The sequence below is a fragment of the Amphibalanus amphitrite genome, unplaced genomic scaffold (genome assembly GCF_019059575.1).
Source record: "Amphibalanus amphitrite isolate SeventyFive unplaced genomic scaffold, NRLGWU_Aamphi_draft 000620F_arrow, whole genome shotgun sequence".
Taxonomy (NCBI): Eukaryota; Metazoa; Arthropoda; class Thecostraca; order Balanomorpha; family Balanidae; genus Amphibalanus; species Amphibalanus amphitrite.
Window position 1 is genome coordinate 171,031 of NW_024882114.1, and position 13,750 is coordinate 184,780.

Genomic DNA, 13,750 nt, shown 5'->3' on the forward strand with positions numbered 1-13,750 from the left:
ATCACAACTTTATCAACCGACCTTGGAAACCAAATCTTCAAGAGGTAGGTAAGCATTGACCTCGATTCTAAAAATCACCAAGTCAGCAAAAAACGCTTCAATTAATAAAATTGCGCGGGTATGACGAAGCGTAACAAAAGTTCCAAGCATCCAATCCGACGTGAGAAGATGTGAGAAGATGACATAAGAATCATCCAATCCGACGTTTCTAGGCCTCATAGCAGACGAAAGCTAGATAAGGGAACTGGGAAGCAAGGACTTTAGGTATGTAGGTACCAGAAGCCAGCCATTTTCACATGAGGTTACCATGAAAAGACAAGCAGAAACAAGTGCCTTAGTGAGACAGAGTAGCCCGCATGCAAAAAAAAAGATCTCAAATTAGAAGACAAATGGTAATTGTGTGAAGATCGGATAAGCACTTCACTACATAAACTGCAAGTGAAGGAATCGTTTTCACCAACTAAGAAAACAAGTTTATTTTAAAACCACCTGTTGTTCCCAATGACGCAAGCAAAAAACGAAATCTTGAAAGCTTGTTATCGCCTGGAGCACCCCAATAACAGCCCTGAATTGGACCTCATTTGGTCTTTTTATTGACAGTTGAAAACCGTTCAGCGGGAGAGCAAACTGTCTGTGTTCGCCGCTCGCCCCGGCCGGTGGCTCCCATTTGTCCCCCGTCGGTCCGGCTCCCCCAAATGGCGGCTCGGGGCGCCCCGGGCACGCGTCGCCGCATTAAAATTCATTGTTGTAATTAAATCCGCCGCTCAGTGGTTTACCGCAGGCGATCGGGGCGCGCCAAAATCCCAGATTTGGCGCCAAAGCCGGCGCCGGGCGATAAAGCGTGTGTAAAGCCGTCGAAACGAGCCGTTTGTAGGCTGATGGGACCATCCATCGGCGCCGGCGGCGGCGTGGCGCCGGCGAGATAGCCAATCGGGAGGAGGCGGCCGCGCGCCGCCTCACTGGCCGAGGAGAGGCGGCTGTCCGCCCGGGGAGGGGTGTGAGGGTGGGGGCGGGGCAGAGAAACGCAGACCGACATCGGAGTGGGTGGGGGCGTGTGGATGGCGAGGTCCCAGACGATGCAATGGAACGAAGCAATGATGTCTTTCTTGAGAGGTGTTTCTCAATAAACATTTAATTGACCTCAACTCATCTTTATAATTTGTGTGCTATGGGTAAGTGAGGTGAAGTTCAGCAGCAATGAAAGTGAACAAACTGTTTAGTGTTCATGTAGTGAATGCATATAAAAGGGAACAATGAAATTCATACAATGTTTATCTTATAAGGAAATTCTTACTAGGACAGAGTTCTCTTCAGCAACGGCGAACAATGAGCGCACGATGGACTGATCACGATGGATTGATCTCTCAGCAGCAAACCCAGTATGTCTCCTCACACAGCCCAAAGCGTGAGTTCTATGTCATCAGTCCGGCTTTCAATAGGCGAAGAGAAAAATAGCAGTCACCTCTTTGCCCTCTGGCATATCGGCAAATAGCGCGGTCCACCATGCCTTTAATGAATAACCGCAGGTTGCTTGAAATAGACAAACACTATTCGTTAGAGTTGTGTTTTTGTATTGAAAAACAACCGGAGCAATTTGAGGCTGGGGTATGTTTTCCATAAAGCTTAGCTCTAAGCTCTCTAAAGCCAATTACCCTGCCAAGGGTAACTGCCTGATAGCAAGGCGAGGCGGATTCAAGATTCAAAATGCTTTCGAGTTCCGGGGATCAAAATATATTTATTTCCGATCTTTGTATTTTAACCCTCGCCGGCCGAGGGGGGGGGGGCGGTGCCGCCCCGACCCCATAGGTTTTTTTCGCGATAGCTCCGAACACGCTGGCGATAGAGAGCTGAAACTTGGCATACCTGACCTTTGATTCAAGCCGGATATTTTGACACCAACCGCATTTTCGGGTCAGGTCAGGTCACTAATCTATGACGTCATAAATGAACCTCTGCACGGTCTTCAGATGTCGCAACTTCGCAACGCCCTTACTGCCAGAGGAGCTTTCACAAGGAAATGGAACTTGCAGGATCTAGTATCCATTACGAGTCTCACAACTTGTATATCTCGGATTTTTTCCTAAAGGTCATATGAGGTCATGGGTTATTTTCGTGACCTCACCATTATACCAGTCAATGGGGAAAAATAAAAACTGCTATTCTGGCGCAGGGAACGATCTCCAACTATCTCAAGCACATAGAATCGTGATTTGATGCACTCCTTGCAAGGTTAGATGCGTCGCTTTTGCAATGTTGACCTTAAGTGACGTTATTTATGACGTCATCAAGGTCATATCAGATTTTCAATTACTCCCGATCAAATTGAGCTAGCGAGTCAGAAAAGCACCCAATGGACTCAAGAAGACCTGCCGAATCGAATGATATGCGACATGACCTCTTTCGACCAAGTTCGTAACCTGGGGGCGCTGACCTGACCGGGACCTGAGGTCAACACCCTAAGTTGACCTGACCCAAACAAAAAGTATATCATTCGACGCGCCTGAGCAAGGCAAACACGATGCTGGCAAAATCGCGGCTCTGCAGCCGTATTTTTTTTTTTGCGAAGTTATTCACCAAAAACTGAACAGCACCTTGGGGCACTTGACCTGACCTCAGAGGTTACCGGTTGACCTAGGACCTTAAAATCGGGTACCAATCTCTGCGTCTCGTAACGGCGCACACGCTCGTTTTTTCCGCGACGCGCTAGCTTCACCAGGGGCGAAACGGCGAGGGGGGTCGTACCCACCCACCCCCCTCGGCCGGCGCGTATGTAGAAAACCAATAGGTCCGGCGAGGGTTAAGTTACTGGCTAGTGGCTAGTTACATCATCTTCCGAGTAGTTGACGCGTAACAGCAGTACTACAAGGCACCTCTTTGTCAATTTTCTGGTGTCACAGGCCCCAGTTCGTCCACATAATGAGGCGATCTCACTTAGAGGCGCAGTGAGAAAGACTATCTTCCAGCCGTGTGTCGTTGGATTGACCAAAATGGTAGGTACCGGCTTGGGTACCGGGGAGAGGAAATTAACCCTCGCATCATCGCATGTGTGCGGGGTTTTACAGCGTCTAATGTGTAGGTGGGGGGTCGGTTGAACCCCCCCCCCCCCTGCCGTTCGGCCCCTGATTGAGCTAGAGCTTCGCGGAAAAAACGAGCGTGTTGCCCGTGACGAGAGGAAGCCGATGATACCCAATTTTAAGGTCCTAGGTCATTGGTTGACCTTCCAGATCAGGTCAATGACCCAAAAGTCGGGAAAGTCGGGGCCTGCTAGAACTTCGTAATGTGAAGCTGTTATGTTTTTTTCGGGGTGCTGATCATGAATATCATGTTAGTTTTGATCACAGATGATGTCTTCATGCATTTAGGCTAGGTCGGGTCAGGTCAGGTCAACCAGTACGCGTCCTACCGGCTATCCATAAGTGTCAACTACTACCGACGGTTTCGTAACATGTTATGCAAGCACTAAAACTACTTCGTAAATGTTCAAATGGATGCTAAATTCGAAATCAGCCCGAAAAACTACCCTAGAATCATGTAAAACTCGAAAAAGTGAACCGAAGTCATCAAAGGTCAATGACCTGACCTGACCTTCAGATGACCTTGACACCCACCGTGATGCATGAGACGAACATCATTTCACATGTTCGGATGTTTACAATCACAAAAAGACTGGAAACGCGCGGATAATGTGAGCTGACATACGCCAAATCGCGATTCAGGCCGAACATGGTCTCGAGAGTCAGGTCACAGGTCAAAGGTCATTTGGGTCAGGGTCATGAAATTTTCAGGGTAGGTGTAAAATTGATCAACTTGAGGGTACTGAAAGTTTCGTCGTGATCGGCCGCTTTTTGCGCGAGTTATTCGCGAAAAAACATGGAGGGGGTCCATCCGACCCCCACACACACATGCGAGGGTTAAGGCAGCGGCATGATCACCCGCGCCCTGATGGGGGCCATTTTAGCCCCCCCCCTGTGGTTTTTCTTAAATAGCGAGAAAACGGCGGCGCGCAGCGCCGCCAAATTTTGGGTACCTTACCGGGCATCATTTTGACACCTTCACACAAAATTTCAAGTCACAGTTCACCTCAGGTCAGGAGTTATTGAGGTCAAACTGAGGTCATGTTCGAGTAAAAATGAGCAAAAAACATGACATCTTGAAACTCTCACCAATTCTACAGTAAACAAGCAATTTTAAAGTTCTTTATGTAATTGTGTAGAGAAAAGACGGCGCTACAAAGCTGCTATCTCGGATTTTCGAAATTTTGGGATTTTGACCCCCAAAAATAAAAAAATAATTTTTTTTAAGAAAAACTAAAAAAATTTCCAAAACATTTTCGAATTTCGAAAAAACCGGAATATATGTGGTAGTCCCTGCGCTCTTTGATATACATACCAAATTTTAGATCGATACCTCTTTTTTGGCCAAGTTATAGCGAAAAAACTGTTAAAAATTGATGACGTCAAATTTTTGAACTCAATTTTTGGCAATTCTAGACCTCGTAGCGCAAAACGGAGACCACCATTGAACTCCCCGTGACGAGCTGCATCGAATCGATACCCATTTTATGCTAAAATATCAACTTTGAAATTTGACCTAATTTGACCTGACCTTGACCTGACCTTGACCAAAACGTGACCTAAGCTGGCCCAAAAGTCTGCCTGACCCACATAATCGCATTTGTCATGTAAAATGGACCATAAAACATGTATCACACGACACTTTCATATTGTGACCCCCCCCCCAGTGACCTGACCTCTGTGACCTGACCTGGTATCAGTGACCTCAAATAGCAAAATAATTGTTTGAAGAACATTTTCCCATCGATGATTTTCAATGAAATGCATTTTACTCGATTTTACAACGCATTTCTTGAAATGCCTGTAAACGGTGAAAATTCGACCTTTGACCTGACCTGTGACGTCATCGGTTTGACCGAGGTCAATGAAATTGGGGCACAAGGTAGTTCCCCGTTGGGGCTATCCAACGCCGTTTACCGCTTGTCGCTATGTTGCGTGGTTCTCGAGATCTTAGGGGGGGGCCAAAATGCCCCCCCCCCCCATCAGACCGCGTTGCTCGGCAGACCCCATCAGGGCGCGGGTTAATTATAGGTACTCGTAGCAGAGGAGACAGTGCATGCAAAAGTACCTACTCTTCTTGCACGTCTCAACAACTGCCTGAAAGCGTGGATGCTTACCTTACTGAATGTCTACTAATCAGCACTAAACATTCAATGGGTACGCGAGTACCCTGTTGTTAGTAATAGGGGAGAGTGGGGAAAGATGCCCAGGGTTTTGCTATGTCATATATTATTCGAAAATGACGATCGAAAAGCAAAAACTTGGAGTTTCAACGGAAGCCGACATCATTTTTCTCCAAAAATATCACACTTTCGTGCCTGAAATATGATAACTTTTTTTTTGCTATCAAGCATTTTCCCGAAGAAGTGAAAGGGGGCATCTTACCCAACAGTGTGGGAAAGACGCCCCCTGGCGTTGGGGAAGATGCCCCCTGCACTATAAGTGACATAAATGGGCACGTGAATCGACTGAACGAATCAGTAGTCCCTTCGAGCCTGCAGTAGACACCAAACGTCATCGTAAGAGCCCTCAAAAGTAGTCGTAAGGGGCTTCAGAGGTCATCGTTAGGGCCATCATAGTCCAACGCGGCCAAACAAGCCTCCGTGGTGGCGTTCGGAGACCACTGTGGGGCCCTTATAGGTCTTCATGATGCTTGAGGGCCCTCGAGCCCATCGTGGGGACCTCAGATGCCAGCGCGGCCCGTGGAGGCAACGTGGGAGCCCTCAAAGGATGTCGTGAGGGGCCCTGGAGCCAATATTGGGGCCCACAGTTATTGGCACAGGCCCACGTCGTGAGGGCTCTCAGAGTCAGATGCCGCCCAAACAGTCGCTGTGTGGGCCGAGAGACCGGCATGGGGAGCTACCGACCGTACTGGACTCTCAATAGTCCCAGATCGGCTTTTTTCTCTCATCACAAGTATGTAATAAATGATTTGACGGTCTGCTTGAAGGACAGCCTATGGATTTAGGGGGGGGGGGCGTCTTTCCCCATCAGGACAGGGGGCATCTTACCCCAAGGCACAGAATTAACATTAAATCAGTACAATTTGTTAGCCATAAAACTACACCCTGAAACAAACTGTTTGGGACACAGTACACGCATGTTAATGTATCACGACCATAGCAAGGAACATAAAAATTATTTACATTCTTTGATATTTACAATGTTTTGACACCAAAATATTTTTCGAAAGCAGCAAATAAAAAACATTTAATCACCAGCCAGCCGTTACCAAACTGAGCTTCGCAAATTTTTGTGCAGTTGACAAGCCAGACTTCCGCTTTACGCTAAGAACATTAATTTCCAGGTTCGATTCTTTGTTTTGCCGCTAGAGGGGGTGGGGCGTCTTTCCCACCCTGGGCATCTTACCCTACTCTCCCCTACTATAGCCGCGTTGCAGCCGACCAGTGCCTTGGAAAGCGTCCGTCATCACAGCGGAGCCTCCGGGTCCGACCAGCGTCAGAGAAATCTCAGCGGCATGGCGACACCACCCGGCTCGCGGCGGCTCTGTCTCGTCTCGGCGCCACCGCATGTCGTCGCTCATCGTCGCGTCGGCGGCGACGGTCCCAATCACCCTGAGTGACGGAGTGGCCGGCGGTTCCCAGACGATGAACCGCTGTCGGCTCCGACACCTCCGTCCCCGCCCGGAGAGAGAGAGAGAGAGAGAGAGAGAGAGAGAGAGAGAGAGAGAGAGAGAGAGAGAGAGAGAGAGGGAGGGAGAGAGAGAGAGAGAGAGGGAGGGAGGGAGGGAGGGAGGGAGGGAGGGAGGGAGAGGGAGAGAGAGAGGGAGAGAGAGAGAGAGGGAGGGAGGGAGGGAGAGCAAGGGAGAGAGAGGAAGACAGAGTGAGAGAGAGAGGAAGGGAGAGCGAGGGAAAGAGAGAGGGAGAAAGGGAAAGAGAGAGGGAGAAAGGGAAAGAAAGGAGAGCGAGAAAGAGAGAGAGAGATAAAGTAAGAGAAAGGGAGGGAGAGGGGAGAGTGAGAGAGAGGGACAGAAATTAAGTGAGTGAGTGAGTGAGTGAGTGAGTGAGTGAGTGAGTGAGTGAGTGAGTGAGTGAGTGAGTGAGTGAGTGAGTGAGTGAGTGAGAGAGAGAGAGAGAGAGAGGGGGAGGGAGAGGGGAGAGAGGGGGAGGGAGGGAGATACAGAGCTCGCGCTGCAGCAGTAATTGAATGGCAGATCGGCGGCGGCGGCGAGCACCGCAAACCCATCCGCAGAGCCGGCCGGCCGGAAGGAAGCCCGCTAATCGTTTTATTATACACCACGGCGGGGGCATTAGCGGCGCGCGGCGCGGGGAACAGAGCGCCGGGACAGAGTCGTCACAAGACGGACACTTAATTCGCAATGAGCACCGAGCGGCGGCCCCGACAGGCAGACAATCGCGGCGGGGGCGCTACTTCATCACTCGGAGAGGACCGACTGGTGGGCGGGCGGATAGCGGGCTGGTCAGAGGTCTGTGACTGACCACAGGATGGGGAGTAGGTAATGAAACAATGTGAGGACGATGAATAAATAAGCAGGATTGTTAATTGCCCTAGAACTAAAATGTGTCTATATAGGCCATAGGGCGTAATAATATGTGAGTGTGCGGTTAACTGCGTTGGTAACTAGGTAGCGGCGTTATGCGACTACGATGACAAATCAAATCAAACCTCTTTGGATAAACACCCAAACCCCAATTCAAATCGCTCAATCTCAGTGCCACAAAGCTCCTTCAACAGCGTGCTACCGCCCAGATCTTGCCAGCCGGTGTGAGTTGTCGCCGGCCAGCGCTCCGCCATCAAACTGTCACCTCGGCGCGGTCCGGTCCGAAAATATGCGCCCGCTCGCCGCCCGTATGTCGCCCGGCCGGCGCCATGGAGCGCGGCGAATCAGTTCGTCGCCGCCGACGATACGTCATCGACGACGACCGACGGGTAATTTAATCGGCCGTCGTCGGCGACAGTGCCGCGCGGCCGGCGCGCGAGCCTAACGAAGACTGACGAGCCGCGCGCGCAGCTCCGAAAGGGATCCGGGGCCGACCGCGATCTGCAAATCGAATTAGCTCCGAGCATAAACTGAATCAGCGCCGACCGAGCGGGCACCGATCGCGGCCAGAGGATGATCGCCGCGACGGCTCGACAGCCGGCGGTAACGCGAGAGCGCCAGTGACAAAGGCCCCTGACCCCCGTCCGGAGCCCCCCCCCCCCTGACAGAGGGGACAGTCACGAGCCACTGGGCGCTCACATGCCGTGGATTTGCCACGGCAGGGGAGGCACAGAGGTGCTGTGGAAGGGGAGTCTGGGAACCTTCCCCGCCGAATGATCTGTTTTCGTTAGCGGTGCTTAGGGTGAAAATGGAGATCGATATTGTGTATTTAGCAAGTGTTCTCGGTGAATCAATGGGCATAATGATAACCCTATACCAATAGCAGTTACTGGGGGAGGAGGAGGGGCTGGTAAGGAGTACCTAAATTAAAGCTACAGCTGTGATTTGCAGGACAAAACTTCTAAAACAACAGTCATATCTTGGCTCACAGCAAGTTATACGTAATACGTATCTCGTTATGTTAATTTTTTCGGACGTAGCTAAGCTAGTTGCCAGTTGGTTTCATTCGCTGGTGGACACAGGTCTGCATGATGCTGCTTAAAAGAAGAAAGCTTGTCTTTCTTCCGATCCAGGCCCAGCGCCAGTGTATCAAATTTTGTTCGAAGCACACCTCATATATATAGCCGACGATGCCCCGCTGACAGCGCCCGCCAAGCGCACATCATCGCCGTCATTTTCTCTGACGGCGCACGTCGAGCTGCTGCGCCGCTCGGCATCGGCCCTGCGCTGCAAATCGCCCATCGCGCGCCACTTCCGTCGCTATGCGAGCTCCGCCGCCCTGCCGGCCACCGTATCCGGCTCAGCGAGACGTGCGCCATTTTCGCCGCTAGTGCGCCATCGTCGCCACATCCGGCGCGCGCTCGGGACGCGCCGGCGACACCCTAATTGAGACGCCGATGGCTGGCCATTCCATTTGCGACAGGCGCGTCTTATTCGCCGTTTGTTACACAAATCACTTCCCGCCGCCGACGGCCGAGTCGCTGTCGGTTTACGAGCCGCGGAGAATCGACGACATTGTGATGGTAATCGGACTCTGTGGCGTCGACAGCGGCGGGCGGCAACACATGGAACGACGCCGCCGACGGCACACAGGGCGGTCGGCGCGGGCGGTGGTCGTGGGAGCAGAGGCACAGGGTAGATGGTGGGAGGGAGAGAACTGGGAGGGAGGGCGATACAGAGAGAACGAGTGAGAGAAAAAGATCGAAAACGAAATAAAGCACAAGGGGAAATGTCCATAAAGACCAGAGCCAGAGTTCAAAGAGCTGAACCAGTACAGAGCCAACATAGAGTTGACCTTCAAAGACGTGCTTACTCACTACCTGCCAACCTTGGAATGCGACCTTCGCAGGAAAAAGTTAAAAGAGAAAGAAAGTAGGCGTCATCAATCGCTGTGTCATAACACCTGTCCAACTGGCCTTGTAATTTTCAAAACATTGAGCGGGCAGTCCTGGAGCCGGGTGATACCTGGTCCAGGCCAAGCTACACCAGTCAGCTAGCGATAGTGCCACCCAACTGCGCACGCGCTCGATCAGTTACAGAGGGGTTTCAGCTGACCATGAGTACTGGTGGGTCCTGCAGTAAGCGGTACCTAGTCTGCGTCCGCGTGATAAAGCAGCATCAAGCGGTGGGCTGGTCCAAGCGGCTCCTCCCCAAGTCCTAGACACCATGCTAAATTTACAGATGTTGAACCCACGTTCTTTGCGACTTTTTAGAAGCCCTGGTAACCTGTCAGACAGACACATACTGACGGAAAATCCAGGCCGTTAAGTCCGTTAAGAACCACTCAAGAATGGGCCGAGAAACCTGTATAGAATGGACTAGCATATTTCCCACTAAGAGGGACGTGCGCGTCCCACACCCTCATCGTGTTGACCAGAGCGCAACTCCCCCAGCCATCATTCTGCGCACAAGGTCAGACAGGGCGCCACCTCGGAGCGCGAGGGGCAGCGCAGATGGCAGCACCGGGCGGAGCGCCCACCGCGCTCGGGACTGTAACAGCCAGGTGCACAGCGCCTACCGACCCGGCGACGGGCAGCAGCTCACCGATGACTATCTCGAAGGGATGCCCTAAGAAGCAAATGAAAAGTGATGGAGGCCGAGGAGGAAGAGAAAATGCAGGTACTTACGGTCAAAGGATGACAGGAGTCGCTTCCTTCTTGGAATATTGGTAGCTTGAAGCACGCACAGTCATTCACGGTAACCAAACAATGAGTTAGGAAACGAGGAATTGAAGGAATCTTCAGTCACGCTGACTTATCTGTAAAACGCCAGGAATGCGTTATCGGTTGATCCGGACATTTATGTGGTTTGACACACGATTCCAGCGTTTATTTCTCACACAAGTTTAAAAATCAAAACTAAGTAATGCCATGCCAAAAATATCGCTTACTGAAAAATTGTTTTGTTCAGTGTATTGACCATAATAGAGCATGACTGTTCGACAACATGAAGGCAAACACTTAATGCCACATATTCCTTTCAAGGCAACAATCCTTCGAATCTACATATTATCACACTTATGTTGGACTAGCCAATGCTTGCTCACCTATGCTACGGCAGACCACAGAGATCGTGAGTTGTAAAAGTCTCGACAACAAAAGTTCCCCAGTATCATGAGGCAATGGAAGACTAAGACTTTTTCGAACTATTTCATGATCTGGACACATTCCTTGAACACAGCGGTACAAACGAGCACAAAGACAGACAAACTTTTCGCGAATCATGCAGTCACTATTCACCCACTCAGTAAAGGAGCTTCACTCAGTCTCTGAATCAAGCGAAGAGCCTGCCACGGGTAACAGTCAACACACTGTACGATAACGCCTCTACTACTCACAGTTTAAAACTCGTCAGTATCGGTATCTCGCGTCTCCCACTCCGGCTCAGCACAGGTGCGCCGCTCCAGCTCCTCCAGTACCTCAGCCACCTGCTGCGCGTGCTCCGCCGTCCGGCTGCGCGCGCAGCGCTCCAGCAGCTCCGCCTGCTGCTCGCTCAGCACGGCTGCCAACAGTCCCAGCCGGCGCTGGGCGCCCAGCAGCGGCGCCCGCGCCCACACCAGCTGGCGGCACAGGTTGCTGACGTTATCACTGACGCCGCCCAGGCAGCGGCCCTGGGCGACATCGCACGTGCCGCGACAGTCGAAAAAGTCGCAGTCCTCGTCGGTCGAGCAGACCGTCTCTCGCTGCGTGGCGGCCATCTTCTCCGCGCTGAAGGCGGCGTCCAGATCGACGAAGCGGACTCGTCCCGCGCTGTCAGCCCCGAAGTGGCCCCACTGCAGGTCGCAGAGGTGAAGAGGCAGGACGGAAGAGAGGTGGAGCAAGTAGTGGAGGATGCGCCGGGCGCTGCGTGTCACGTGACACGTGTCCGTTAGGGCTGGGAAAAGGTCCAGCAGGGGTCTATCGAGCAGAAGAGTCATGTGTTCTACTACATAGATGTCGCCACATGTCCCAAGTACTCTAGGGAAAAGCTGGAGATCACTGTAGAGCTGCATTAGCTTGTACTCATCATTGTGAGCAAACCTGACAATCTGCTCCAAGAGTTGGCTGTTCTGCCCAGTGATGATGGAGGATGAGTTATGCCAGGGCCAGAGCAGAGACAGAATATCCAGATTGTCCCTGCCGTTGAGTTCAAAAGCCACCAAGCCCTGAAGCATATCTTGGAAGACTTCTGGAGGCTCCTCGTCCACAGGCAGCAGAGACTGTGTATACTCTTTGGTTAACATGGGAATGTCTTTGTGCTTGAGTACTATTTTCTGATCTTCTGTTTCAGTTACCCTGACAAGATCTTTTGAGGCATGATAGAGATAGCAGTCTGTGTTCAGGGCTGAACAAACAACAGGGCACTTGGTACCAACAGCCTCTGTGTCCTTGCACTGAAACTCAATCACTGAGTTTCCACTATCCATCCAGCACTTGAACACTGCTGATTGTATAAATGCTACAGCAATGGCAATGAACAGCCACACAATTGTACATTTTGACATAAGTTCCATAGTGTACCTATAACTTGAAAAGGCTGAGAAAAATTGTTCAATGTCATTCTTGTGCAAATCTCAGCAAAGGTATCTGCTAAACAAGTGCCTAGTAAACAATTTGCAAGGCAGCCTACTAAGCAGTAGGTAGGTAGGTACAAAATTATAGCACAATTAGCCCAAGATTGAGATGTTGGTGACTCCTGCACGAAATCATGGGTCGGTACTGTCGTAAAGCACGCGTCACACTTCGGTGTATCACTGTATATGGCTGAAGGTCACGGACGTACTATCGATGCGTGTTTTCTATCGATGAGGGCGGGATTACCTGGCGTGACGACGGGGGTCGCGTGTTCAAATCCCGAGAGTGGAACAGAATTCGATGCCGTGTTTTCTATTGATGAGGGGATTTGAGTAGAGCAGCGAGATCGCAATGCACTGAATGACGAATGGGTAACGGTATCGCAGGGACATTGTGGGATTCACCCGACTTCAGCGGGACAAGTGATAGTGGAAGTGGAACTCAGCCGACTACAGCCGAACATATTTGGACTCGGCCGGTCCCATCGGGACACTGTGGGATTCAGCCGGTCCCAGCGGGACGCAATGACACTCAGCCAGTCCCAGCGGGACACAGTGGGATTCATCCGACTTTAGCGGGACATAGTGGGCAAAGCCCGTTCCAGCGGGAAAAATTGGGACTCTGCCAACTGCCGACTTCAGCGGGATATGGTGGGGCTCAGCCCATTCCAGCGGGAAAAATTGGGACTAAGCCGACTTCAGCAGGACATAGTGGGACTAAGCCGACTACAGCGGGACATAGTGGGACTCGGCCGGTCCCAGAGGAATAAAGCGGGACTCAGCTGACTACTGTGGGACAAATTGGGACTCGGCCCACTGCCAACTTCAGGGGAACATAGTGGGACTCAGCCGAGGCCGACTACTGGAACTGGTCCCGCTGGAACTGACTGAGTCCCTCTATGTCCTGCTGAAGTCGGCAGTTGGCCGAGTCCCAAATGATAAGCAGCCCAAAACAAAAGCGTGACAACAAAAACTTGTCATTGCCCATCACACTCGCTTGGAATTATAGACAGCTTTGTCATTAGCTTGAGCTGCAGCATTTACATAGGAATTGTTGCAAGCCTATAGCTCTGCCCTTTATGTTGCAAAAGATGCTTTTGGTGCTTTACAATTTACTAAATGATCCTCTCTGAAGATACGAAGATCACTGCATCGGAATTATAGCGAAACCAAAATAAATGCGCTAGAGCCTAGTCAAAAATGCTATGTGAACGTGACCAAGGCTATATAAGCCAGCGCGACTATTAAAATATTATCAAACGGTACTGGGAGACTAATAAAATCATTTTCTCGCTTTTTGACAACCCGTCTAACCCCAACGAATATGACAACCCGCAAAAATTACCAAAGCAAAACTCCGTTGATCGTTCCCTTAGATCGCGCGTTGTGTGTTGTTTTTTAGCGCGCGTTATGATTGAAATCTGCGCTGTGTTTGAAGTTTGCACAAGTTGTATAATATTATCCTTTCAAAAAGTGCACAAAATTATTATTTGCAATCATATTAGGATACTTTCACCTTATTGAAATAAAGCAAAAAAATTG

General features: G+C 50.7%; 2 protein-coding genes across 4 annotated transcripts in view; both read right to left on the reverse strand.

Annotated features, from left to right (window-relative positions):
• The window catches only part of LOC122363435 (intraflagellar transport protein 52 homolog), a 117,125-nt gene extending 103,501 nt beyond the window's left edge, over nt 1-13,624 (reverse strand). For 2 of the 3 annotated variants that reach the window (XM_043332705.1, XM_043332706.1), the window contains exons 1-2: nt 13,554-13,616; nt 10,284-10,414 (exon numbers count right to left, since the gene is read on the reverse strand). The gene's annotated coding sequence lies outside the window, so the exon portion shown is untranslated. Of the gene's footprint in view, nt 1-10,283; nt 10,415-13,553 lie in introns of all 3 variants that reach the window. The other variant, XM_043332707.1, reaches the window with a different exon arrangement.
• LOC122363436 (divergent protein kinase domain 1C-like) lies at nt 10,554-13,540 on the reverse strand. The gene is made up of 2 exons (XM_043332708.1): nt 13,523-13,540; nt 10,554-12,171 (listed from the first exon to the last, which is right to left on the reverse strand). Exon 2 carries the CDS (start codon nt 12,146-12,148, stop codon nt 10,997-10,999), a length of 1,152 nt encoding a protein of 383 aa, XP_043188643.1. The 5' UTR covers nt 12,149-12,171; nt 13,523-13,540; the 3' UTR covers nt 10,554-10,996.
• Nucleotides 13,625-13,750: the final 126 nt, after the last annotated feature.